The sequence below is a fragment of the Centrocercus urophasianus genome, unplaced genomic scaffold (genome assembly GCF_019232065.1).
Source record: "Centrocercus urophasianus isolate 14NV4802_14NV808 unplaced genomic scaffold, USGS_Curo_1.0 seq_9, whole genome shotgun sequence".
NCBI lineage: Eukaryota > Metazoa > Chordata > Aves > Galliformes > Phasianidae > Centrocercus > Centrocercus urophasianus.
In genome coordinates this window covers 29,990,040-30,017,084 of record NW_024885532.1, presented here as the reverse complement: position 1 = coordinate 30,017,084, position 27,045 = coordinate 29,990,040, and the positions used below count along the sequence as shown (strand labels likewise).

The 27,045-nt window shown below is 42.2% G+C and overlaps 1 protein-coding gene across 1 annotated transcript in view; it reads left to right on the top strand.

Moving 5' to 3' along the window:
• MTUS2 (microtubule associated scaffold protein 2) overlaps positions 1-27,045 on the top strand; it is a 160,814-nt gene that overhangs the window by 75,304 nt on the left and 58,465 nt on the right. Inside the window, exon 4 of the mRNA XM_042839303.1 lies at positions 20,661-20,822. Coding sequence (XP_042695237.1) covers positions 20,661-20,822 — 162 coding nt within the window. The remainder of the gene's footprint in view (positions 1-20,660; positions 20,823-27,045) is intronic.

Sequence of the window (27,045 nt, the reverse complement as noted above, 5' to 3'; positions counted from 1 at the left end):
GTCGCAGCCCTGGCAGTGTTCAAGAGGTGTCTGGATGAGGAGCTACGAGGTATGGCTTAGGGCTTGTGGTGGCAAGGGTGGTGGGAGAATGGTTGCACTAGATGATCTTGTAGGTCCTTTCCAACCTTGTGGTTGGAATCAGGGATCCAAAAGGAAAGAGTCATCCCCTTCTTTGCTCATAAAGTAGCTCTTGCAAAGGTAACATTTTTCCAGTGGTGGCAGCTGTATTTTCATTTTACTGATAGCATCTTTCTTCTGGTGAACCACAAGCTTTGCATTGTATTAATATTTATATTTCTCAGTTTGGGAGCAAAAACTGTATGTTAATTATAGTGGAATTGGTATACGAAGGGAAATTGCTCATTTCCACTCTAAAAAATCCCCTTAATCAGATTATAGCAAAAACACGTTTTCCTGTTATTTTTTTTTAATCCCATAACATCCAATTAATTTAGTTTAATCTCTTTCATCTCATCATGCTATATATCTTCCTTGTGGGTGGAAAGTAAATTACTCTTTTCTGAAACATGGAAATAAGTGACAGGTCATTTCATTCTACCTTTTTTTTTTTTTTTTTTTCCAAAAAATACTGGTGCTAAAATGTCTTTCCCACTTAAGATACTAAACTGGTGAGGCACAAGCAACCTGTTCCTTATACCAAATCTTTATCCATAGTCTTTAATGATAAGCTTCAGTTTGGTTACTTAATATTTTACGGTTATGAAATTAGACTTGCTGAATGAAACCGTATGCTGTGATTTCACCCAGTGACTTCATGGTTTAAAAGCATTAACCCATAAAATATCCTCTGTTTTAGAGAAGATTGACTCATTAAGGTAAAGCTCAACTGCTGCAAGTTGCCTTTGATAATGTAAAGTATTTGGAGGGCTCACTTATGCCTTGCTGCAGAAGCTTTCTTGCACTGAGCATGCTGACTTTATTTGGTCAGAATAACTGACGAAGTGATGTTAAACTGTTCAGCTGAGCACTTATGACAACACTCAATGGAAGCACCTGAGAACTCCCCGTTAAGTAAATAGTTTATTTGTGCATTCATATATGAGCAGGTGCTTAAGAGCAAAGCAGGTTTCCAAGTTGCAGGAGCCTTCTGATGGTAAATGGGACTTACTGTTAGTCAAATCAGTTCAATTAGCTGCATCAGCAGCCCATATTTGTCCTCTTTTACTGGCACTTCACTGCCTTTTGGGTTCTTTGTTGCTTAGCAAAAATAATGAAATCAGGTAATATAATGCTTCACGAGTATTTGGATCTTCAGTTATTTTACAGTTGAGTAGAGTGAGAAGTTTTGTCACTGCAGCATTAATAGCGTTGTTATCATTGCTTTTAATATTATGGGACATCATGTTTTTTTGCAAATGAGAAATTAAAGGCCCGAGCAAATTAGGTTTGGGATTCATCTGCCCTAATTAGATACCTTGAAGTTGGAATTTCTCAGTTTGAAGTATTCACCATAGACTTTTCTAATCAGCATAGACAAATAGGCACCTCTTGAAAGTAGTTCAGGTCTTCTTAGAAGACAACTTTGCAGATGTCTCTTCTGTGCTCACTGGAAAGAGATTGTAGAGTGGCTGGTTCAATTTTAGCACTTCTTTTAGGGCAAAATAATCCCTTATTCACTGAGTATATTGTGCCCGCATAAATGTCAGTGGCAAACATGAATACTAAATACAGGTTTGGCTTTTTTTTCCATCTTTTATACGCGTGTTTCGATTCCCCACTGGTCACAGGGTCTCAGGATTTCCTCTCAGGACCCTGACTCACTCTGGTTTTAGCTGAGATTGGACATGAATGTACTATTAACCCCACAGAAAACCACAAACTGTTACAAGGTTTAAGAGATGGGTACTCTTATGGATAGCCAAGTGTAGAGCCACTGAAGATAGATACTACTGGCCTGATGACAGCATTTGGTTACATCAATACCAGATGTCTACTAAAAATTTAATTTTGGAGAACTACCATTACGAGAAGAAGTTGGCTGTTCTGTTTGTTTTGCCTTTGTGTGTTTCACCTTTGTTAGACGTCATTTTTTCTGATGTATAGAAGTACCTCCCTTGTTCCCAGTGAAGGAGGTGTTGATTTGGTGGAGCTGTCAGAAAAGGCTTTCCAAAAACGCCAAGTTCAGGGTTACAGATTTCTCAATTGGACTGTGAGGTAACTGTTGTCTCCTAAAATCACTGAATCATTCTCTTGCAGACTCTTTCAAATAGTTGATCTTAAGCATTGTGGCATCTGCTTGAGGGCTGGTGATGTGCCTGAGTATGGAGTCCTGTCGTGCCATCACCTGTAGAGGCAACATCATCACTTTGCCTCCTGTCAGAGTTTTTCTGTCATTAGTTTCTCCTTATTTCAGTAGGGGCTGAAGAGAGGGAAACCAATGGATGTCACATTTATTTTAATTTTTTTAAAAACCTCTTCTTTTTCTCTCTCCTGTTTCAAGGATCACAAGGAAGTTTTCCTCTTAGGTGTAATATGATGCTGAGAGTACAGAAGGTCTCTGCCTTTTGCATAGACTCTCCTGAGCGGAGGGACAAGCAGAGGGAAATACTGGCTGGGCAAGGGCAGTGAAGCCATGTGCATGCATTGGGCCAGAAAAGGCTCACTGCCCTCATCCCAGCCTCCCTGCAGGCACTTCTGCACTTCCCACCAACCCCATCAAAGGTTCATATGTGTATTTTAAGGAGTCACTACACATACTGTTGTTCTAATCCAAGGCTTTGATGACTGCACAGCAGTGAAATAAAACATGTAACTTTCTAACAGCATTGGTTTCCAGAAAAGCCAATCACTGACCTGTGACTGCATGCTTTTCCTCTCCCTGCAACCTGCCATGCTGTGCCAAGCTCAGTTTTCACATGAACGGGGAGCCCTGCACAAGTCAGCAGAGCTGACTCAGGCTGAAAACCTCTAAAATTGGTGGATCGAAGAGGCTGAACAGAGGAACACGATGAGATTTTATTTTCACTGAGTTTTCTTTTGACCCTGCTTTTTTGTAAAAGTCAGATGACACCCATCCATTACTATTTGCTTCATGCAGTTCTGAATGTACAGGGTAACTTGTAGCTAAGAACCATTTTGAGCTCTTACAGGACTCTCCTCTTTATCAAATGCTGAATTCAACTTCACCAAAAATACCTTACCCTCAAGTATTTTTGACTTGGTTATTATTCTCTTATGCTGTTATCTAGGCAAGCAGATTAGTGAGTCTGTGTTTCCATGCGGATATTTTTCCAGTGTTATCAGTGATTCATTTAATAGAATTACAGATACACTGACAGAAGAACAGCTGAAAAGCCATGACTGAATGCTCAGCAGGAAAATAGACAGTCCAGTGCTTTTTCCTACACCGAGCGCCACCTCAGGTAAACTTGGATCTCAAGTCTTCTCCTAGGACTGAGTTGGTTTATCAGCGGCTGTAACCTCAGGACGTCACCACGGATTTTATTCCATGTTTCCTCTATTTTGTCAGGATGGTGCCTGACCTCTAGTGGCAGGAGATGTCAGTTGCTCATGGATCCTGGTTGGGAGCAGCAATTTGCCGACGTTGAGGTGATTGTACAGTACGTGCTTTTGTTGCAAAATCAAAGTCAATGAATGTAATGAAAAATATATTAAAATGGGATATGACGCCAGATATGGATTAACTTGTATTTACCAGTAACCTGTCCTGGAGGCAGAGGTTTGCGACAGAACTTTTGGATTCCATTGCCGATGATAGTGGCAACCTTTTCTCCCAGGTAACAATGACAGTACGAGAGGGAATAACCTCAGGCTACACCAGGGGAAGGCCAGGTTAAACATTAGGAAAAAATGCTTCTCAAAAAGAGTGGTGATGCAGTGGCACAGGCTGCCCAGGGAGGTGGTGGTGTCACCATCACTGGAGGTGTGCAGGAACCATGGAGATGTGGCACTGAGGGATGTGGTTAGTGGGCATCAGAGGGATGGGCTGTGGTTGGATTAGATGATCTTAGAGGTCTTTTCCAGCCTTAATGATTCTGTGATTCTAACTCGAACCTGCAAGAAATGCATTTCCTAGAAATGGGCTCTGTGTAGGCAGCTGATTTGTGCGGTTCTGCTCAGGCTGGTTGGTTCGTGTGCCATTTCCAATGCAAAGGTCTGTTTTAATTCTCTGTGCCTGCAGTCTGCACAGAGCAGGGCACAGCAAGGAAAACAAATGACTCATCACTTACACTCAGCACCCCTCCGTGGCACACATATGCCTTCACACCAAGACAGCTGAAGAAGAGAAGGAGAAAGAACGTTGTGGGGAGACCACCCACCTTCTCTCCATCAGAAGACTTTTCTTGGTCATTAGGGGTTGATCTTTGTACTGGACTCACTCCAGCTGATGGGGAGCCAAACATTTATTCTAGGAGAGGAAATAGCATATGGGGATTGAAATGTAAGTAGGTACTGACTGTATAAAGCATCTACTTCTGCATCATGTGTACACTGACTGTACATTTTGGCAGACATATTCAGAAATGCTTGGAGTAGTTCAGCTACTCATTTGGGATACTACTCCAGGGTTTGTTTTCCAAAGGGTGGGTTGTTCCTGTGTGAGGAACCAGACTCATCCTATGCGTCAGACTGGTATATTTGGGCTAAGGTGACAGCAGGGCACCGGTTCTGTTGTACCTGCCCACATGATGCTGAAAGGACAGAGTATTCAGTAATGCCAAAATGTAGGTATGGAGCTTTTCCCTAAGCCTCTGCTGTTGATCACTGTGAAAGCAGCAAACTAGGTTAGCTGGATGCGTTGTCTGACAATGGGGCTGAAGCTTTGTTCCTAAGTGACCTTCCATAGGACTGGATGTTCTAAAAAGACTGAATAGCCTCTTATCACCCTACGCCCTACTTCAGCAGCGAAGCAGGAGCGCAGCCGGGTTCAGCTCTGCTGTGCTCAGAGCTGTGCAGACTATTAGCGAGTGACACATCTCAGCACTCAGCTTTGTTTCTTTACTGCTACCTTTGACCATTCCAGTTGAAAACTGATGGCATAGATACATCTACACGCACTTCTTCCAAAGAATTGTCACCATAATAGTCACTGCTAGATATCAGATGTCTTTCTATATCTGTTTCACATTGTGAGTCTGAATTGTTTCAAGGCATCCTGCAAGCCATCCTAAAGGAGGCGTTTTATTAATGTAATTTATTAATTTATTAATGTAAAAGACCTTATGTAGACTGCTAGATTTTCAGAATTACTTGTTAACAAGCAGTTAAATATTCACAGAAAGGAAAGGCATAAATAAAGAGGACTTTCATCTTGCAGACTTAAAGAAGTTGTCATACGCTGCGTTTGTGTTAAGTGGTAGAACTTATTCATATAATTAATAGGTCTCATAGCATCTTATCTGATCTGGACTGTGGGAAGGGCAGCATTTTTGAAGCACAAGTCTCTGCCTTTGAGGGCGCTTGGCTAAGCCCTGGCCATGGTGCACCTCACAGCTCTAACCCTTGCCTGCAGACAAAGGGCCGCCAGGGCAGTACAGTAAAACTTTCTGCCCTGCAAGTCCAGCTCCCCCCATTCAGACTGCGGACAATTGGGAAATTAGTTGTCTTGCCTTTCTTTCCATTCCTATTCCAGGGATGATGCCAGGCACAGCAGCTCCTCTCTGCATGCTGTGAGACATGAGTGTCAAGCACGGTCCAGTGGAAACCAGCATTGCCAGCAAAACCCATCCTTTGGCAGCAGCCTGGACACCTGCAAGCAAACAGCAGTTAGGAGCTCACCTCATGCTTGGACAAGAGTGTGCTCTCACATTGTGAGATTGAAATTATAATCCTTCCTGGATATAACCCCAAATGACTCCTTGCTTTTGACAGCATTTCCATGAGGATATTTGGGGAGCTGTTGTTTGTGTATCTTTTGTGGAAACCAGCAACTTCCAGCCCTTGTGGAAAGTCCCAGCAAGTCACCAGCTTTCACAGCTGGGCAGAGCCAGGGCTGGGCTCTGTTTGCCTATACAAGTGTTTGTGGCAGAGGAGTCGGACTAGATGACCCTTAAGGGTCCCTTCCAAGTCAAACGATTCTGTGATCTGTGAAGTAGATTTGATTCCTCATGTAACACCACTGCCTTCCAAAGGTGTTTCCAAAGTGAATATGTGTGGCCCTGCACAGACTGGTTGTTCGATGGAGTCTGAAATAGTCTCCATCCTTTAAAGAAGAGAAAGCAGGCTGAACTGTCTCATTAGCAGTTCAACCCTGGTAGAGATGGATTGTTCTTGGTAATTCACTCCTTTTTTGCACTGCTCTGCCTTTGGTAACATATGAATGTTCATACTTGCCATAGTGGGGGTCATTTGTATGTTAAGCATCTGCTTTTTGTAATGTGAACAATATGCCATGTGTAGTGTAAATGTCCCCCAGCCACTGTTAACCTATTAGCAGCTTCACTTGTAGGGCAACAGCAGGTGGTTTGGAAAATATGGTCGGGAAACAGGGAGTTCATAAGCTTGGATTCTGAATGGATTTCTCAAAAGAAAAGCAGCTTTCACTGCTGCTCTGCCAGCTATCTCAGGTCTCAAATTCCACCTGAAAACCTGCTCATGCAGCTCCCTCGTTATCTCTTTTCATATCTTTTATGCTAAAATAACACTGGAATAAACTCAGGATTGGTTATTAGAGGAGTGAGTATGTGGAGCAGTACTGCTACCAGACCCAGTGCTTGCTCCTATTCATTCTTAAATCCCCCGTGCAGATCATTTTAATTTTCCAATTTTCCCATGATTTTAAGGAAGTATATGTGTAATAGAATATAATTTCCATCCACTTTCAGCGTGAGTAAAACTAGATAGGTGTTCCGCTCTGAAAATTCACAATAGACCCTCAGTAGCATCTTATAAATTTTTAAAAGCTTAATTTATTCCCTTCATATTTAAAGCCATGAATTACTCATTACCTAGCACATCCTTCCTCCTGTAGGCAAACAGCAGTAGCTGCCGCATGGCTTTAAAATGAAAGCTGTTGAGATAAAGGCGGGTTTCATTAATGAGTTACTGCTGCGATATTGCACCACGGGTACTCACAGCATGGTTGGAAGTGACTTTTATCAAAGATTTCTCCCATTTACCAGAATTGCATGGCTGCAGATGAAAGCAGATCAACTTCATCTCGTCTGCAGATAACCTGGTTTGTTTTTTTTCTGAAATGCTCTTAACAACAACAAAAAACACTAATATTTACTTAATGCCATTAATCCAAAGGAATTTACAATTAATCTTCATAGCTGTCTTGCTTAAATAATGATACTGGAGAAGCCAGGCTGATTGCCCAGGATTTGTTTCCAATGCAAAGTACTGTCCTACTAATCATCACAGATTTCATTCAGTTTTTCAATATAAAGACAAATGCTGATAGCAAATAACTTGCAGTCTGAAGCTCTGCTGAAGAAACTGTGTAATAGTGACCACATGACACTGGCTGCTCTGGAGGTACTGCAAGCTCTCTGCTCCCTTTCTAGGGAAAGTGAATAGAGGGCAGCAGTCACACTGACCAGTAGCAGTAGTTGTGGTCTACTTCTCCAGGCCTTGCCATTGCCTGCATCCTTCCCTCGCTTCACACAGTGGTAAAGCTGTATGTGTAGGGCTGGGATGAGTCCTCCCTGAAGGCTGTTTGGAGAATTCAGGAGTGAACAGCAGCTCTTTCTCTCCTCCTTCCTCTCCTTCCTGCTATTACTCACACTCAAAGTGTTAGGGACTGAAAACCAAATGGCTTAAGATCTTTGTTTATGTTTGATGTAGAGGAGGAGCTTCTTAAGCACTTCTTGGAGCAAATGCACCCTTAACTCTGGTTCAGTATCAGAGTCCATTCAAAATAAAGTGTATTTCTTTAAAAAGAGATCTGGGAGATGCCCTTGAGTTACACTTTCCTGCTGAAGAAGGAGAAAAAAGAGTAGAAATTTCCTTTCCAGTAACAGCAGCTGTGATTTTTGCATAGCCACCTGCCTTCAGTACCCAGGAGCACAGGAGACACACCAAGGGCATGCGGTGCGGCTGCAGGGTTGTGGAGGCAAAGGGAACGCTGCAGAGCCAGCGAAGCAGTGCAGGATCTGTGGGGCAGATCTGCCACTCGTGCTCTCCCAAGGCCTCTGCCCATCCTCAGCAGTGCTAAGAACTGTCAAACTCCTCGTCAAGAGTGCGCAGCTTTGAAGAATTTTTCCTGCAATGGCAGTGCTATGGAAATCACTTGGATTGCAATTTTATTTGTAGGCAAAGCTCTGGTTTAATATTCTTGCACTTGCACAGTACTATTAATTAAATGCACCCGCAATACAAAAAGCATTATTTGTGTTAGCATCAAACACTGCAGATCGTATTTCTGGCTGTACTTTATGATTCCTTAACATAATTCAAACTCACCTCTCTCCCACTCAATTATATGTAGCTTTTCTTGAACTCGTTAATAATTTCTGATATCTTCAGAAATCTACTGGAATTTAAAATCGTAGTACAAAATGAGAAGCTCTTCTACTTCAATAACTCATGTATCAAGTGTATGATTAAAAAGCTTTCATTTAAGTAGTCCCTTTAAGGACTTAACTACAGGAGGATTCATACAGAGGTGAAATTAATAGGATATTCCTCGTTAATCCTGCAGCTCAGTTTTCACTTGTTAGAGACGGGCTGGGAATTTATCTTCAAAGGTCCTAATTAAGAAAAAAAGTGTTGGCAAAGGTGCATGTAATTACATCTTTTTGTAACATCAGAACTTTGCTTCATGATGGATTTAGAAACATGATCTTATAAATAGACTCTTTTTGCAAAATTAAGTAACCTCTTCCCTACCCGAGCAGAGCCCAAAATCCAACCAAGTACCCAAACTCTTAAAAGACCATCGCTTGGAAGTTGTCAATGGTCATAGCAGGCCCTCGTGAATTTAGATGTGACACAACAAATGGAGAGTTCATAACTGTGAATTCAAGTAATTAGCTATTAATCATTGCCTAATTTGAAATTACCTGAACCCTCACGTCATGGCCAGTCATAGAATCATAGAATTACTGAATCACTAAGGTTGGAAAAGACCTCTAAGATTATCTAGTCCAACCGTCCACTTAGCACCAATACTGCCCAGGAAACACATGCCTCAATGCCACAACTCTGTGTTTGCTGAACACCTCCATAGACAATGAATCCACTCCTCCCTTAGCAGCTTTTTCCATTGCTACTATTTCGAGAATAAAGTTTTCCTAATATCCAACCTGAACCTACCCTGGTGCCGCTTCAGGCCATTCCCTCTTATCCTATTGCTGTTACCTGGAAGAAGAGGCCAACACCCACCAGCAGAGCAGTGGTCTGAAGAAGAGCAGTAAGGTCTTCCCTGAGCCTCATCTTCTGCACACTGAACAACCCCAGCTCCTTCAGCCTCCTCCCATTTTGTAGGCAGGGAGCCTTGGGCTTTCCAACTATGCTGTGTGTTGCTGAAAGCAAGCAAACAAAGAAGAGGCCTTCCCACTTGTCTCTAAAGAGCATTCATTGGGTGCTTTATGGCTAAGTATTGTTCATGGCAAAACTTGGACTCTTGGGATCAGACTCGTGTAAAACCTGCTAGTTAGCTGTAAGCAGTCATCTCCAAAAGGAATTGGTGTCTCCATTGAAATACTAATTCATTGTGCTCCTCTGTGGTGGTTTCCTGAGTGCCGCTGGAAAAAGATGATGATGTACATCCTAATTTCACTACTAGCCATTAGCCTCCTCTCTCACTGAATTTGATGTTTTGAAAAAGTAAATATTTTTTTGCTAGTTTGCGTGAATGATGCACCTGACAAGGTCCTAACAAGGCTGTGACTAAAGCACTATCCAAGTTATTTTCAGAGAGTTTTGTTCTGACACAAATGACTCGGGATGCTCCACTCAGGAGTGTTAACAGGGAGTAGCTTTGCTGTCTTAAAAAAAGAACAATCATAAAAGTGCTGGGACTGAACGCTTGTTGGAATAAATCGAGGAGTCTTTTGCATCCAGGCATGGTTTTTTAAAAAAAGTCATGCCCTTTATTGTGTTTATCAGTCATTTCAGTAACAGCCTTGACGGTCAATCCTGAAGATGTTTTTGTCTGCATGCCACAGTATTAGGCCACATTGAAATAGATAAAGCAGTTATGTTTCCAACCCAGCAGCAACTTGCCCCTGGCGCAGAAGATCAGGAAAGATTTAATGAACTTGTTGTAACTTGCATGATTTCAATGCTGGCAAGTAGTGCTAGGCCAGGGAAGTGTGATGGTTTTGACAGTTTCCCTAGATACGTTCAACCCAGCAAGAAATGTGCATCCTGAGTGTAAGTGGTAATATAATGCCATCATTGATTACTTTCATCTGAGCAAATAGTGGTGTACTGTCATTTTTCAAAGCCTGACGTTGGAAATTAGTGTTGTTTACCATTCCCCCTTCACTGTTCTACTCCAGGCTCTACCTTTATAACCCTGTGGAGATCACTTCTACATGCTTCAATTAGGTAGTCTTGCCTTATATTACTTACTAGCAGCATTTTTTTATTAAAGAGGAGCTGCTAACTTGAATGCTGCTACTATCCGTAAAACTTGAATAGGAAGGGAAAAAGGAATTGTAAAAGGATCAAATGAACAAAATGCTTGATACTTCAACAAGTGAAAAAACTAAAGATTTCTCTTCTGTAAAAGCACTGGAAGCTTCTAAGAACTGCATCTTCAATGCACTCCCTGTGGGTTTCAACATAATTTTGCTTTTATATACTCTGAAGAGCTTTCGTTTCATGAAATGAGTGCAATTTAACACCTGTTCCCTGCAAAATATCATAGACCAACTGGTTTAGATTATTTCATTTTGCAGAAATAGAGCTAAAGCACTTGGTAAAACTTATTTAACTGGGTCACTGGGTCACAGCATTTAGTGCTGCTGACTTGCAAAATAACTGCATTTTGCTAAAAAGCATCTATGAAAGACTTTTTAGTAAACATGAGATAAGGAAAGTTTGTAATAGGTCACACTGGAAAATGAAAATATAGTCTCCGTGGATAATGCCATTTGTAAAATGCACCTGTTTTGCTTGATGTTTTCTCCCTTCAGATGTATTTGAATTGCAGTTTTACTTCCAAGCTCCTCCCAAATGACAGTATTTACTAAACATACTTTGACCAAATTGGTTGTTTTATATAGAAGAACATCTGCAGATATTGTCTACTTGAACTTCAGCAGGGCCTTTGACGCTGCCCCTACAAGGAGAAGCTGATGAAGTGTGCACTTTCAAGCCTAAAGCCCTCAGTTTCAGGTGATAGCAGAGCCCCTCTCACCTCAATGCCCCTCACGGAAGAAAGAAGGGACAGCTTGTAAGTCAGTGGGTCCCACTTCTTCCCACACTGTTGCTGGGGTTTCAGAGGCTTTGCCTGGCAGGGGAACATTCTGTCCTGCCCCTTGCACTTCCATGACAATTAGGCAGCTTCTCGGACGTAAGTGATGAGAGTTCCCCTGCCTCTTTCCTCGTGCACTGGGGCACAGTGCCTCTCATACAGCAGGGTGGATGGTTGCACCCACTGAAGCCTTCTGTGATGTGGGAGGAGACTCAAATGATGCAGGTCAGCCAGGCTAACCCAAGCTTCTATTACAAAAGGCAGGCAAAGTTTTCTTGAACAGCATATTGCTCACAAGGGTGCATATGGTCTGAGCACACTGAATGTCTGCTCTGAGAAGCTTAGATGCTGCACTGCCTGTCTCCAAAGCACCATGTAGCTTTGGTGTCTGACCCCACCCTTCTGCTCCAATCAAAGCACTGCTCAGCATTCATGGGACATTCTGTTGAGCTGCTTGTGGGCTGGGCCTTCATATCTGAAATGGAGACATCTGTTGGTTTGAAACTCCTTCAGGATTGAGAAGGTGATTAAGAGTAAGTAGTGTGAGCTGAATTTGAACATGAAATGAAATTCAAGTTAAGTTCCTAAGCAGCTTTGAGGATCTGTGCCTGGGCTCACAAAATGCAATTAATTAATGACTAGCTGGAGACCCCCTAGGGTTCTATGATCTTTGAGGTTTCAGTGTGGCATCTCCCCTCTTAGCCCATATATCATGCTCTGAAGACATTGTTATGCCAAGGAAGGAGGCAGACACATTAACTAACTCTTCAGTCTAGCACAATTCCATATAAGCTATAGCACGCTGTGGCTTGGCAGTAGGGAGCAAGAACTGGTTGCTACCAGACCTTACATACTGATAATTGCTAGGACATTGCTTAAGTTTTCCTAGCCTGGTGATCTGTGGCATCCAGCTTGTATTGCTAAAACTGCTGGACATTCATTAACAGAGTTGGAATGTCGTTAATACTGTTACCAAGGATTTTACTCTGTAAGTGTCTGAATATGGCACTCCAGCACTACTCAAGCAAATTAGAACTAGCAATTCCTGGAAAGAGGCATTTATTAATGGTATAATGCCCACAAGTGTCACCAGATGTTGTTCCTTATAAAAAGGCTCTAATTTGGCACTTCTCGCCTTTAGAAGGAACTTCTTACAGAGCAGATGTCACTTCTAATCCTATCTTTCATGGGGGCCAGTGCCCTGTTAAAAATGGCATGCCAATTCAGAAGTAGGCATGGTGCCACTGAAGCAGATGGTTATGAGCACAAGTTGTATCGTAGAACTGGTGTTTGCAGAAATGTGAATGCTGGGATTGAAGCCTACACAAGATCATCAAAATGTTACTACCCAGGAAAAATTCCTCCTAAGGTAGTTTGATACATGCCACTGATGCTTTACAGCTGGTAGAAAATGGGTATCAGTATCATCTATATGGCCAAGAGATGACCCTTTCAGAAGGTTGATGCATCAATTTCTTCAGCCCATTTTAAAATCAGCCAGTGATGGGCAAAGCTACCATCAACACACAGGCAAATTTGATACCATAGTGGAATTCTCATCTTGCCTGGTAGTGTTGTAACTTTTTGCAAGAGCCCAAATATGATGTGCTATGCTCCAAAGTGTGACATAGTCAGAAAATTGCCTGCAGTTTCCATTTAAACATGTAGAGGTTTTATTTTATGTTGAAATTTTCACTTTGTCCAATGAAGCTTGTAACACTTCAGTAGGAAGCAACATGTAACTCCACTCAAGTAAGAAATCCATTTAACTGGCTCCTAAAATATGTATTTTAATTGTTGACGTGAGATGAATAAATAAGGTGCATCAGCAGAAGGCTGTATTTTTCGTATCTGTTATGTATGAAGGACATTGAAGTTAGGTCAGTGCCTCAAAAATTACTCTAAATATCAAAAACTTAGAGTGATCAAAACCAGCAAAAAGGCTAAGTTTTAAATTCCATGTGAGCGTACAGAATTGGATTCTCCATTTTATTTTTTTCTACTGCATCAGTTACAGAAATGCCACAAAGCCTGATTGTTTCTACCATACTATTGCACACTGTAGTTATGGGAGGTGATAAACACAGTCAATTATGAGGAGAAGCTGAAGGAGCTGGGAATGTTCGGCCTGGAGAAGAGGAGGCTCAGGGGAGACCTCATTGCTCTCTATAACTTCCTGAAGGGAGGTTGTAGTGAGCTGGGGGTCGGCCTCTTCTCTCGTGTCATTAGTGATAGGACCAGGGGGAATGGCTTCAAGCTACGGCAGGGGAGATTCAGGCTGGACATGAGGAAGTGTTACTTTTCAGAAAGGGTGGTCAGGCACTGGAATGGACTGCCCAGGGAGGTGGTGGAGTCACCGACCCTGGGGGTGTTCAAGGAAAGACTGGATGTTGTGTTGAGGGACATGGTTTAGTATGAGCTATTGGGAATAGGTGAACGGTTGGACTGGGTGATCTTTTAGGTCTTTTCCAACCTTGGTGATTCTATGATTCTATGATTCTATGAATCAAACCAGTGCAGGAAAAATTGTTCTCCTACCTTCTGTGCCATGAAGAATTGTTCATATTTATGGTGAAAGAACAAAAAGAGATATATTTATTCCTGTAAACATAACTTTTGTCTGTCTAGCTGAAGTCATAGAATGGCTTGATTTGGAGGGGACCTCCAAGATTATCTAACTCCAACCCCCTGCCCTGGGCAGGATTGCCAACCACTACATCAGGCACTAGCTCGGGTTGCCCAGGGCCCCATCTATCCTGACCTTGAACACCTCCAGGGATGGGACAACAACAACCTCTAGGCAGCCTGTGCCAGTGCCTCATTACCTTCTCAGTGAAAAATTTCCTCCTGACATCTAGTCTAAGTCTCCCCTCTTTCAGTTTGAAATTGTTCCCCCTTATCACTGTCTACCCATGTAAAAAGTTTTTAAGCTCTCATTAAGTATTGGAAGGCATAAGTGAGATCTCCCCTGAGCCTTCTCTTCTACAGGCATATCAAGTCCAGGTTCCCCAGCCTGTCTTTATAAGAGAAGACATGAGAAGTTAAAATATTACTCTTCCCAATTTGCCTTTCATCAGCTTTATAGGCACTGGACTCTTCAAATACATTTTGGTTAATGGAATTAGGGCTAAATTTTGGGGAGTATTTAGGCTCAAACTGCAACCTAAAACTAGAGCTAAGCTATCAGGTCCAAATGAGGATCATACAATTAAGGCCCCAGAACAAGACAAGTTATTGTATGTCAACTGGGCAACCTGGCCTAGTGGTTGGCAGCCCTGCACACAGCGGGGGGGTTGAAACCAGATGATCATTATGGTCCTTTTCAACCCAGGTCATTCTGTGATTCTGTGAGCAGAACCTCGTATGTTGTCTGTGTTAACACTAACGCTGTCATTGTTCATCAGTACTGGTGGGACTCATCTGAGGTGTCCAAAAGGTGATGAGATCTAGAGAAGCACCACACTCCCTCCCCTGGTTGTAAAGGGTCTGTCCCAGAGGTACCATCTAGACTGCAGAGACCCAAACCCACCTGAATCGGGAAACTGGCTCCTGTGCTGACAGGCAATGAAGATTTGGCTTCTTACTTGAATGGCAGTTATCAAGCTCAAAATTCACAATTTGGGTTTATTAAGACTTCATTAAAACAGATTTTATAAAGGCACGTAGGCATGAACAAGCGCTCTCTAAAATGAACATGGTAAGGAAGGTCATTACCTCTGAGCTAGAAATACGTAATGGGAAAAAATACTCCATGTAAGTACTCTACGTTTAAGCACTGTTTGAGCATCAGTCCTTATGGAGCTACTTGTTCTGGATGGAAGAGAAATCTGTCACCAGCTTTTCCCTGATCTATTGCCCATTTGGACTTGGGTATTGGAAACTATCGGGAGCTGGCTCTCTGCAAAGATAAAATAACAATCTGGTAATTTCATCTGCTGTCATAGCATCGTAACAGCACGGTCTCCCCCAGGGATCACAGTGTACCACTTGGACAGTGGCATTGCTTCGGAGCCATACATTCAGTTGTGTCAAGTGATGACTACGCTGTGAAGCGTTCTATTTAATTTTACAGCGTTGAGCAATAAAACACTAACCCACTAAGCAGAGAAACAAAATGCTTACTTGACAAGTGGCAAATCTTGTTATCCATCTATAAAAATTGCCACTCTATAGATAAAAGTCATAAATAAACAGTGGGCCTTAATTAAAGGATGGGCGTGTGTTCCAGTGTAGTGAAAAGCATGTCGTGCATTTTCAAGTATCACCTGATTATTCACAGTAGTTTAGGCATTTTCCTTATCAGAGCATTACCCATGGCAGTGATTTAAAATTTCATTTTGTGCGTGGAAACTGGGGCACAGAAGTGCAGCCTAGAAAAACTCAGCGGAACAATACATCCCAACATTTTGCAGGCCAAGAAAATTCATTCTAGGCTCATTCATCATCAGGTTTTCCTGAATGCTTTTGTGCCTGTCTCTGCTGTTCCCTTGCTGTGTGAATTTTGAGAGTAGCTGAACTCCTTCATCCTTTTGTTATTTGTAAAGCTCATTGAGTTTTATGACTGGAAAGTGCTTTAGAAACACGAGTGATATCGGTTCGTTGCTACAATAACTAGACTACCTTTGTTGTTATTAAACTTGGAGTCAAGTAGTGTGTAAGAGTCTCTGAAGGGCTTGATACTACCCTGGGTAAATGTTTGTACTTCGGTGAAAATTTATGATGCTAGCACGTTCCTGTCATCTCAGGTGTGACTGCAGCTGTGACAGGAGCTTGCAGCTCCATGCCTGCTGCCAGCATAGAGAATGCTTGACCTGCTGTGAAGAGCTGGAAATTTGCTGCCTTTCAAAAGGCTTCACATAGCAGCCCACAAGACAGGGAGCAACAGAAGCAGCTGCACTTGTATTTTGATATTCCTTGGGGACCCGCTGCATTGTCAGGCAAGCTATTTTTCTAGAAATCACCCAGATCCTCCAACAAAAGCAGACTTGATTGCCATTGAGCAAGACAGGAAAGCCATGGCTGTGAGGCTACAGAATGCAGCCCATCCCATCGCTCTCTCCTCTCAAAACAAGACTTGCCCGTGCGACTTGGCCTAGTTCACTTCTTGTCAAACACAGAATTCCCCCCACTCATGCTCCCACTGAGCTTGTAATATCACCTAAGATCATACCATGTTCCGTTCTGTAAGTGCTTCTAGAAAATGAATGGTTCCTCCTTGTGGCACATAAGAGGGTCTTCCAAGAAGCAAGCTACTGCAGGGCAGGGCCAGTTGGTGAAGAGGACGTCACGAATTTAAGGAGTGCATACGGATAGAGGGTGGCTTAACCACCTGGGAACCTGTGGGATTTTGGTCATGGCTTTCTCTGAATGCACAGCCTACAGCATGTAACTGTTCTTGACTTCACAGAATTATAGAATCGTTTAAGTTGGTAGGTACTTTTAAGGGTTACCTGGTCCTACTCCCTGCAATGAACAGGGTCACCTACAGCTAGATCAGATTGCTCAGACCCTCTTCCAGCCATGAATCCTGCATGCCTTCACTGGCATAATGGTGTGGGGTGAGTGGGTGCAGTTGGGACACTCTGAAGTACTTTCAAGTCTTCAAAAACCTTCTCCCCTGTATTTTTTCGTAAGTTCTAGAGTAGGATTCCTTGGGGCTCATAGTGAGGAGGTGCTGAAAGTTAGACTGAAGGCCTGTAGCTCCAGCAGATTGTTAATACTCTTTTAAGTACTTTCCTGCAAAGTCAACTGTGCTACTTTGCATAGAACAACGAGTCTGCAAAAATAAAGGGTGATTTATACAGGTGAACCCAAATGACTTACCAGGTGCTTCAAAGGCAAGCAAGGAATCTCTCTTGGTTGAAATAAAAAGCAGAATTAGAGGAGTTGGAGGGAAGAGGTACAGTACAGGGGTGATGTGGTCACCTGCAAACTCTTAATGCAGGGTACATCTGGCGTCTCTGTTCATGCTCTTACTTAAAAACAAGAACTCAAAAGACTCTGGGAGGGCTGATCCTACTGACTCACCTGCTGCACCTAATAGTGGGAAGCATTATCTGATGATAGACTGACAAGTACCATTTGATGAATAATCTTTCTAGTTTTCCTTCAAGAGACAAATTCCTCTGTGTAAATGGAAACCCTTATATTCCTCTCAGATCAGGAGGAATATGTGCTTTTTGTGTAATTTTAGCTTCCTTTCTTGTTTGAATGCTATTTGCAAAGTGGGATCCAACAACGTTGGTAGTGAGATGGAGCCCTCTTTGTCCCCACTGCTAGGGGACAAGATGCTGCCTTGTGGACATACACTCCTCTACCTCTGGCTGAGCATCACCAGAGGTATGAGGAATGGGAGTTTTATGTTAGTCCATAACAGCTGCACTCTGTCCCTTCTTCCTCTTCACACTTCTCCCCTTCTCCAGTGTGGTCCATGGGCTGCAGTCCTTCAGGATAAACCTGCCTCACTTCAGGCTCCTCCCACAGACAGCAGCTCTGGCTCAGGGCCTTCTGCTGCGGGGGCTCTCAGTGGGCTGCAGCCTTCTCACGGCTACATGCACTGCTGCCCCGTGGGCTCCTCCATGGCTGCACGTGGAGGTACGCTCCGTGTGGTGCCCCTTGTCTGCAGGGGGGCAGCATGCTCCTCCATGGTTCTCTCCCAGGCTGCAGGGAGCTGCTTCTCTTGCCTTCCTGCTACACTGCCCTTGGGACTGCAGGGCTGCTTCTCTCGTGCTTTCTTATCACGCAGTTGACCGTGCACTGCTGGGCCATGTTTTTTAATCTTAAATATACTCTTTCAGAGGCGTCACCAGCATGGTTGTGCTCTGAGGTGAGGCCACTGGAGCTGACTGGAACCGGCTGGAACCGGCTGTGGCTTGCCACAGACACCCAGTGCAGCCATGCAGCTTATCTTACACAGTGCTTTGGTCATTAAACCATCAAAAGCCAAATCTTTTCTTCGCAGAATCGTTAAGGTTGGAAAAGACCACTAAGGTCATCTAGACCAACCGCCAGCCCACCCCACCGTGCCCACTGACCTCTTCCCCCAGTGCCGCATCCACACGGCTCCCGAAACCTCTGGGGTCGGTGGCTGCACCGCCTCCTGGGAGCTGTGCCACAGTCTCTCTGCTCTTTCTGAGAAGAAATTCTTACTTATATCTGACCTAAACCTACCTTGGTGCAACGTAAGGCCATTATCACCTGTCTGACCTCTAGTTACACGGGAGAAGAGGCCAACCTCCACTTCAGGCTCTTCAGAGAGTGATAAGGTCTCCCCTGAGCCTCTTCTTTAGACTGAACAATCTCAGCCCACAGAGGAGGCGTGCAGCCCAGGGCATTCTTGATTCAGGAACCTGACCAGGTCATGTTTTCAGCCTCTGCATCCACCATATGTTTAATCAGCAGATCCTGTGTGCCGTGCTTTGGATGGCAGAGGTGTTTGCAGCTAGCTGCACTCCATCTTCAAGACCTAAGGAAATTATTTTTTTTAATAAGAATTTGTGTAATTTCCCTTGGTGCTTCATTCTTCAGCAAGGGAACTGCGGATTTTTGAACAGAAATGTTCTCTATCATAAATTTCACATCAGAGAATAAGGATAGGTATATGAGGTTTCAATTAAAGATTATTTGAATTGCACGTCTCTGCAAACAACAGGAATAGTTTCCTCCTCAAGGTTTGCCTTTCTGTTTTTAAACATTAGAGCAAAAAGCCAAGGAAATCATCTTTTTTTTTTCTACAAATGCTGATACACAAGCTGGTGGGGTGAGTGCATATCCAAACCAGCAGTTTGCATCCTTTGCAAGGATGCAGGCAGATTGAAGCCAAACACCTCAATTTGCTTTAAGATGCCCCTGTCCTTGGGCACAGCTGCAGCTGTTACACTAACATGACTTTACTCAAGTCAGCGGTCTTTCATCAGCAGATAATTCAGCACATGGTTTTCAGTGGTTGTTACACAGGTGAAGAAGCCTTGTAATTTGGGTATAAAACAACTGTCTGTTGTGCTGAGGGGTTATTATCTGCTCATTGGTGTGAAGGTGATGAATGCTTTGTATTTTCCTGCACAGAGAACAGCAGATTGTTTTGTTTGAATTTTTAACAATGAGTTTTTTAACATTAACTTAAGATATATACAGGCAACCCTAAAGACACACAAAAAAAACTTACACTGTTTCGTTAGAGCCAGAAGGTATGTTCTTCCTTTATTAGAAAAGAAGGTTCTCTTTACTAGCCTTCTTCCCTAGTGGATTTTCAGCAAGGGTGCTAAAAAAATCTTTCTTGCACACGTATAGGAATCCTACATCTTAAGAAGACTGAAAACGTGAACATGCTGATTATTTTAAGAATGTTATTCTTTCCCTGCAGGCAGTACGTAAACAGCACTGTGTGATATTTTATCTTTTTTGAATAATGAAAACAAAAATTATGGCCATTTTCTGAAACCCTGTGTATTCCTTGCAACTATCTCTGCTCAGTTTTTCAAGCAAAATGCTCATCTTTTTGCAAATGTTCAGGTCCAGACATGCTGTAATCTTTGGCGTTTCATAGGCTTTCTACTCAATAGGTAAAGAAGACACTCCAACTTTGACTTCTTCAAATGTTAAGAAAAGATTGATTTCCTTACATCTACAGGGAGCGTAGGATGTGATTATTCCCTAGGTGGGAAATACAGGAGGAAAGCAAACCCATTATAGGTTTTGAAAGAGCTCAATATAAACTGGAAACCTTGGCAACCCAAGATTCGGTATGAGAATGCGATTGAAGTGGCTGTGAGAGTTAAGGCAGAATTATTTTTTCAGCTTATTACTCAAATGTCTGAGTGTGATCTGGGGAAATACTTGTAGGAAATCTCTCCTGGTGGGGAGAGTTCAGTGCCTTGCAGCACTGAGACCTGCTCTTGTCCTTTTCACTGAGAGCCAGTAACACCCAAGTCTCAATATGAGGGTATTGGGTGGCTTCTGCGGCAACTACAGTGCCTCAAAAAATTGCTACATGCATAGATTTAGAAACCTCTTGATTTTCTTAGGAGCCTCACAGCCAGATACCTTTAAGAAGCTAGCAAAAAACAAATTTTATGTCCTTCTTAGAGTTAGAATCCAACAGCCACCAGCACCTAGCATTTAAGGAAGTTGCTGGGAACTGTTTCTATGTAACCATTTGTACTGGAGAAAATCCATGAAATTTTGCCCAACTTGAAATGGCAATATGTTTTTGTTATTGTGTTATAATTGCTAATACAAGCTCAGTTTGTGTGCCAAAGTTCACATACATTTTTTATGAACTTATAATTAGGGCAGTTTTGGTCTCCTGCAGGTTCCAGCCTTGGAAATGAAGAACAAACCACTCCTAAGGCATCTGCACCTTCTAAAGACATACCCAAGAGTAGCAGCAAGAGCGCAACACAGGTATCGAGCGGCACAGCGACTCCTCGCAGGAGCTTACTTCCAGCACCAAAAACTGCCACTGCACCTGCTGGTAGGTGTTCCAAACATGAGTACTTGAAATGTCATCTTTGTTAGGCCAGGAAATGTAGAAATTTTGTTATGATGCCATTTTGCTGCTTACTCGCCATTCATGGGCGTATTGTCACAGTGCTGATTCAGTCTCTGTTTGCATGGGGTCTTTTTGAAATGTATTCAGGAATGCTCCTGTGGTCCATTTGGGTCAGTTGTCCTCTCAGCTTTCTGTGCATTCCAACCTCCTTAAAGTTAGGGCAGTGCGAGAAGCAGAAATGTTGTTGACTGAGTGCAAGCACTGCTTAGCAACATCTAAGACGTTGGTGTGTTCTCAACACTATTTTCATCAAAAATCGAAACCACAGCACCATTCTGGCAACCAGGATGTATATATGTCACTGAGAGATTGAGGTACATGGAGATAACATAACATTTTAGTGAATAAAACCAATACCACTGTGTTTCTATGAGGGTAGTGAAGTAGGAGGTTATTTCACCTAAACATTACCTGGATTTGCTCTATCACAAAGACAATCTGACACAAAGTTTCTCCAAAACCAGCATGTTTTTCAGAGAGCTTTGCTTTAGTACTGCTTCTTGTGAGTTGGACTCTTGGAGCTGGGAAAGCCTAACTATGCCTGTATCTTTCTTTACCTCCTCAGTTTTCATGACTCTACGTATTTGCTCCTAGAAATAATCTATAGTTCCAGTATCATTAGTCTTTCCTTGATTTTCCACTGCATGTCCAGTGAAAAAGGCCTTATTATTATCATCCACTTTGTAGTCTCTTCTCTCCTAAGATTATCCTTCAGGTTTCCTTTCTAATTTTTAAATGTTTGTCCCTAAAATGTTGTTGCTTCATAGATGCCCATTTAGAGGAAATACTGTGCAGAAAGACAAATCAGACTATTCTTATTCATGACTTTCCTTTAGAGTGATACTTAGGATAGACCACTCCATGGTGTAGGGTGTGGGATTGTGTATAGCTAGGCAGAGTTGGAAGGTTTTAAATAAAAGAGAAATTCAGTACAAGTGTGGAAGTTCTGTCGAGTTCAGATCAGATTACCAATTTAGATTCCAAAGTAAATAATTTTACATAAGTCACCAGCCTTATCCAATATGGCCCTCCTTAGGCAGCATTTCATCTCTATGTACATCCCCCAGTAACACACACTGCAAGTGAAACTGGGAAGGAGAAGTTAGTACAAAATACAGATAAAGACCTTAAGCACTGAAAATTCCGGTCACTCCATTTTAAGAAAAAATTGCTTGGTTGAAACACTCACAGAGAAGGGCTTTCTGCTACAATCAGTGGCTTGAAGGATCTGATAGAGAAGATGAAGCTGAAACCATCAATACAATATATGATTTTTTTGTGACCAGATAAAAGGCGACACCTTTTTTTTTTGTTTTTTTTTTGTTTGTCTTTCCCTTTGATTTTGCTATGCATCTCAAAAAAATCTAAGCTGGGCTTGGCTTTAGTCTTATGTTTTCCTAGTTATCAACATCTTTAACAAATGTGTAATATATCAAGCTCTATGATGACAGTAGCTTAGAGGATAAAAGAGGAAGTAGATCACCTGTTAGCTACTTCTCAAAAAGGACCTCCACAGCCTTGTGAGCCTCTTGTTGCTGAACTTGTATTTGCAACTGGATCACGAGAACAGCTTCTACGAAGAATGGTTGGTGGGGCACATGTCTGCCTTCCATCTCAGCACAGTTTCTCCACAGCCCAGGCCACTGTGGAGTTGGCTAGAAGGAGCAGAACCACTCCAGTTTTCTGTTCCTTTTGACCTCGTGAGCAGTGCTGCTGAAGTCAGCCACCTGGTAAAGCTTTTGAAAAGCAGAGAAACCACAATCATACCTTCTACACTTCCTGTGTATTTGGACAATGGCACAATAGGTATTCTTTGTGTAATACTAGCAATCCTAGTAATTATTACTCCTAGAAATAATTGCATTACAGCTTGATGTTGCATACGCATTTATAAACACAAGCTGCATCCCAACCTCCTGTGCATGATATGGCAGCTATGTAAGTAGGGTTATTAGTGTGAGATGAGGTGCACAGACACTGTATGTATTGTATTCAGGATCTTCTACAAAAGTAAAGAGCATAGAAAGTATTTCACTGAGAGTGAGTCAGACTCTTAAATATAAGGAAAGTTTCTAAAAGAATGGAAAATCAAGTGATGTAAGAAATGTGTTTGTGTTTCAAATACAAAGAATTACCTTATTTTAACTGTTTATGAATAGGAAATGATTTCAAAAAGAAGCATATCTATCTCCATTAATGAGGAAAAAAGAAGCTTTCATGTGTTAGATAATACCTGAAAAGACCACCTGCACTGCCAATTCTCATTTAAAAGAAAAAAAGGCAACTGCTGGAGAAAGATTACACTCCTGATATTGCAGTAAAATTGCTTGTCAAATAAATTGGACTAGAGGGCATAGATCACCTTTAATTAATGTAAAAAGAGTTTCGTAACTGCTGCTTTGCAGTGATTCAGATGATGAAAAAGTTCTGGCATGAGACAGTAGCAGTGGAAATCCATTGTCATGCTGATTGTTTCAAAGACATGAACTGAATGTTTTTTAGACTTGACTTGGGAAAAGGTGCACTTCATCAGCTTTCAGTGTGCTGCACAGCCCTTTTTGGGTGTTATGAAACCCCTTTCATATTTGCACACTTGTCATCGTAGAGAAAATAAAACAACAAAAAATACTTGAAAGGGAAAACTGATATATGTCCTGTAATTTCACTTACAATTTTAAGCTGTTTTGAGAAATGCGGTGATAACCATTTCTATTATTGCTTTGTATTTTGTTGCAAGACTTAGGTGAAAGCAGCTCTCCATCTGGAACTTTGCACTAAGATCCACTTTGGAAAAGATATAAGCTTCTTCCTTCCGCACGTTGATAAAAATACGTGATCTTTGATGCACACACATGCTGAATTTTCTGTTTTAAATGTCGAAAAATGTAGGAATATTGCAGAAGGAAATTCTCAGAAGCAGATTAACAGCTTCTCACCCTTTTGGGGAGGTGTTTTAGAAACCCTGTTGCTTAATCCTCACTGTGGGACAGTCCAGATTGTAAATGAAACCAGGATCTAATTCTGTCATAATTTGGACAAAAAAAAAACAACATTGAAAACATGCATTTGGCCTGAAACCTCTTTCTGTGGTTTTCTTTCATACCCTGGTTCTCTTGGGAAAGTGCTTAGGTATCTCAGCTAGCTGCAGATGTTCAGATAAATAGTAAGGTGGCTGGAAAAGTGGCTAGACCAAGCAAAGTCCTGCTACAGGTAGATATTCCGGCATCCGTTAGGGATTGATACTGAGCAAATGCTGCTTCCCTTCTTCATCGGAAACCTGAACAAAGGGATGGAGCATGCTCACAGCAAGTTATTTGCTGTGTTAGAGGTTAGGGCTGCAGTTCGGAGGGACATCAACAGGCAGGAGAAATGTGACAGCAGGAACTTCATGATGTCCAACAAAGGCAGATGCAAAGCTTTCCCTGGGAGGAGTAATGCCATACAACAGCACAGAGCTAGCTGGCTGGAAAGCAGCTCTGCCAGAGGGCCCTCTTGGGGAACCAGTTTGGTATTTCTGAATGCTATTTTTGATACTTCAGCTTACTTTCAGCAGACTAATACGGCCTGGGCTTCCGTGTTTGTGCCTGCAGTTCTGATCTGAGGCACCAGATCAGCTTGCCTCTTGTTCCTCAGCTCTGCCCACTGGATGGACTTGGCAGACATCAGTCCGTAGAATTACAGAGCTGAAGGATGTTATGTTTCTCTGTGTCTTGTTATGCAGTTTCATGTGTGTGTTATGGAATACTTATTTCAGCCTATTAATTCTTATTTAATGTTTATCTCACAGACAAGTGGCTATTATTCCCCATAAGAAACCTCATAATTCATGTGCAATGACAGCAGCAATAAAGAATTCATTTGGGCAACTTGTTTCTGCTTGGCCCATTAAATTAAAGACAATCAAAAGTATTGTTCAGAAAACTAACCCAGCCAATTCGTGAGCTTTTACAAGTACCAGTAAATCATATGTATCAGAGCAGGCTGTTAAATGCAATCAGTCAAGATGAAAAATAGGAGGCCAGTGTTATTACAGCTCTCGCCAGCGAGCTCACACTGTAAAATGTGCTTCTTTTAATCAGCTTCTGCAAAACCCAGACAACACAGCCCCAGGAGGGTAGAGGATGAGCTAAGGTCAGCGTGAGGGGGAGAAATGAGCACCAGTGTTCCTGTCGGGGATGGAGAGGCAGAACCTGCTGCTGCTGTGTTCTCCCTTGCAGCCACTTCCCATTAAAAACTGAACGGTACCTATGTGCTGGGTTGTGTTTGTTCCTGTGAGGAATGTGGGGATATGGAGTGCTACGCCGCAGGTGAAAGTGAGACACTCAGCTGCAGGTTTTCCAGCCCCTTCCCCTGGAACTGCACTCTGAAACTTGGCTGTAGCACAGCTCTGTGAGGAAGTGGCAGTAAAATGCCATTGGATCCATGTAAAATGGCAGTAAGAGAAAGGGAGGCTGTTTTACCTCTGCAGCTAAGATGAGGTGTTCTTAGCCTGAGCTAGCTTGGATTTTTCTATTCAGGGCAAAGAATAGTTCAGATCCTTAGGGGTTGTTTTTGTTTTAGTTTTTCCTGTACTTTTTAACATCAGATACATTTTTTTTAATGCAGGAAGAAAACAATCACTTTGAGACAAATCGCTGTAACAGTCCCTGTCCTTTTCTTTTTTCTCATTGGATTGGGAAAACTACAAGTGCCAGCTTTTTCTGCTTCACCAAATATGTAGTCTTTCTTCTACACCTACTTACTTATTCAAAGCCTTTCAATCTCATAGATCACAGGATGTGCAGAGTCCCTGGAGAGAATTAGACTGCTCTTATTCTACAGAATCCATCGTATTTCCAGATTTGCTCACTTTGTCTCAAACAGCGTGTGCACGAGAGTGTCATTGCTTGTCAAGGACATGACTAGTTGTAGGTGTCAGGGGAAAGGCAGGAGAAAGCTCGAGGTGGCTATCTGTGTCTGTGAGTGCCTGAAAGCACTTCCTTGGGGTTCTTAAATGTGCAAAGTGCTTTTGTTAACTTATAAAATATGCCTGACAACAGCTGGTAGCCAGCTGAACACAGCCAGCCCTCTGAGTTGTTCGTGACATCTAGAGTTTGCTGGGATCTGGTTTGGAGTAAATACTCGATGTGTAATTTATTAGAGTCAATCTGAAGTGTGAGAACAAATTGTCCCATTGTACCAACTTTTGAAGATTCAGAAAGGTGCACACAAATATCTAGGCTGGTTCTGCAGCAGGTCCTGAGAAGATAGCTTAAATGGTGAGTGCTTCACTCTGAGCACTGGCCAGGGGTAGATGAGCAGCTTTCTGTGTCTGCTATTTCCAACTAATTTCTGGGTGATTTAACTTTAGTTTCTAATAAATGTTGTCGTTGCTCCTCCTCTTTGGTTTGAAGCAGGCTGTGTTAATTAGGAAATGTAAATACGTTTCCAGAACTGTGTGTTTGGATGCAACTTGCAAAAGTAAATGATATAATCACTCTGGTGGGAAACACTAGCAAGTATTCATGTATGTAGTTACCTTCTGGCCTGAAATATCTATTTCTGTATGAAAGAATAGCTTTTAAAAGAGAGGAAACCAGGAAAAGTAGATGGGCATTTAGCATAGAACTAACTGCAGCTCCCCATTTCCAAGCTATGGGCAGTAATAGTGAGAGTTTAAGTAGAGTTTATTGCAGGTCAGAATGTCAAACAAATTCGAACAAAATCTGAACAGTGCACGTGTTAAAGAAACATACGCTTGTGGTGCTTTGTTTCCTCTTATAGTCGTGTTTGATGTATTTTCTATTATTTTGATTGTATGCACTTTTGACTTTTCAGACTAGGTATGATGGCCAGAGTCTTATATTTTTTTCTATGCATTCAGAACCATTGTAATGACTGAACTGAGAGTTGTTTCCTGGTCACAGTGGAGTATCAAACTTCCTATGTAAATGAAAATCTTTGAGTTACTTCTCAGACACTCAGGTAAAGAGCTCAGCCTGCACAACCTCCTGCTGTGTTGTGCCCTACAGTACAGCACTGTGCTGATCATTACGTCAGCGCTCTCCTATTTTAAATCTTTGGACTATTTTACTATACTACTTACTAAAACTGTTTTAAACTTGAAATTCTCTGTCTCTGGGAAGTGAGAAAAGGACAAACTATG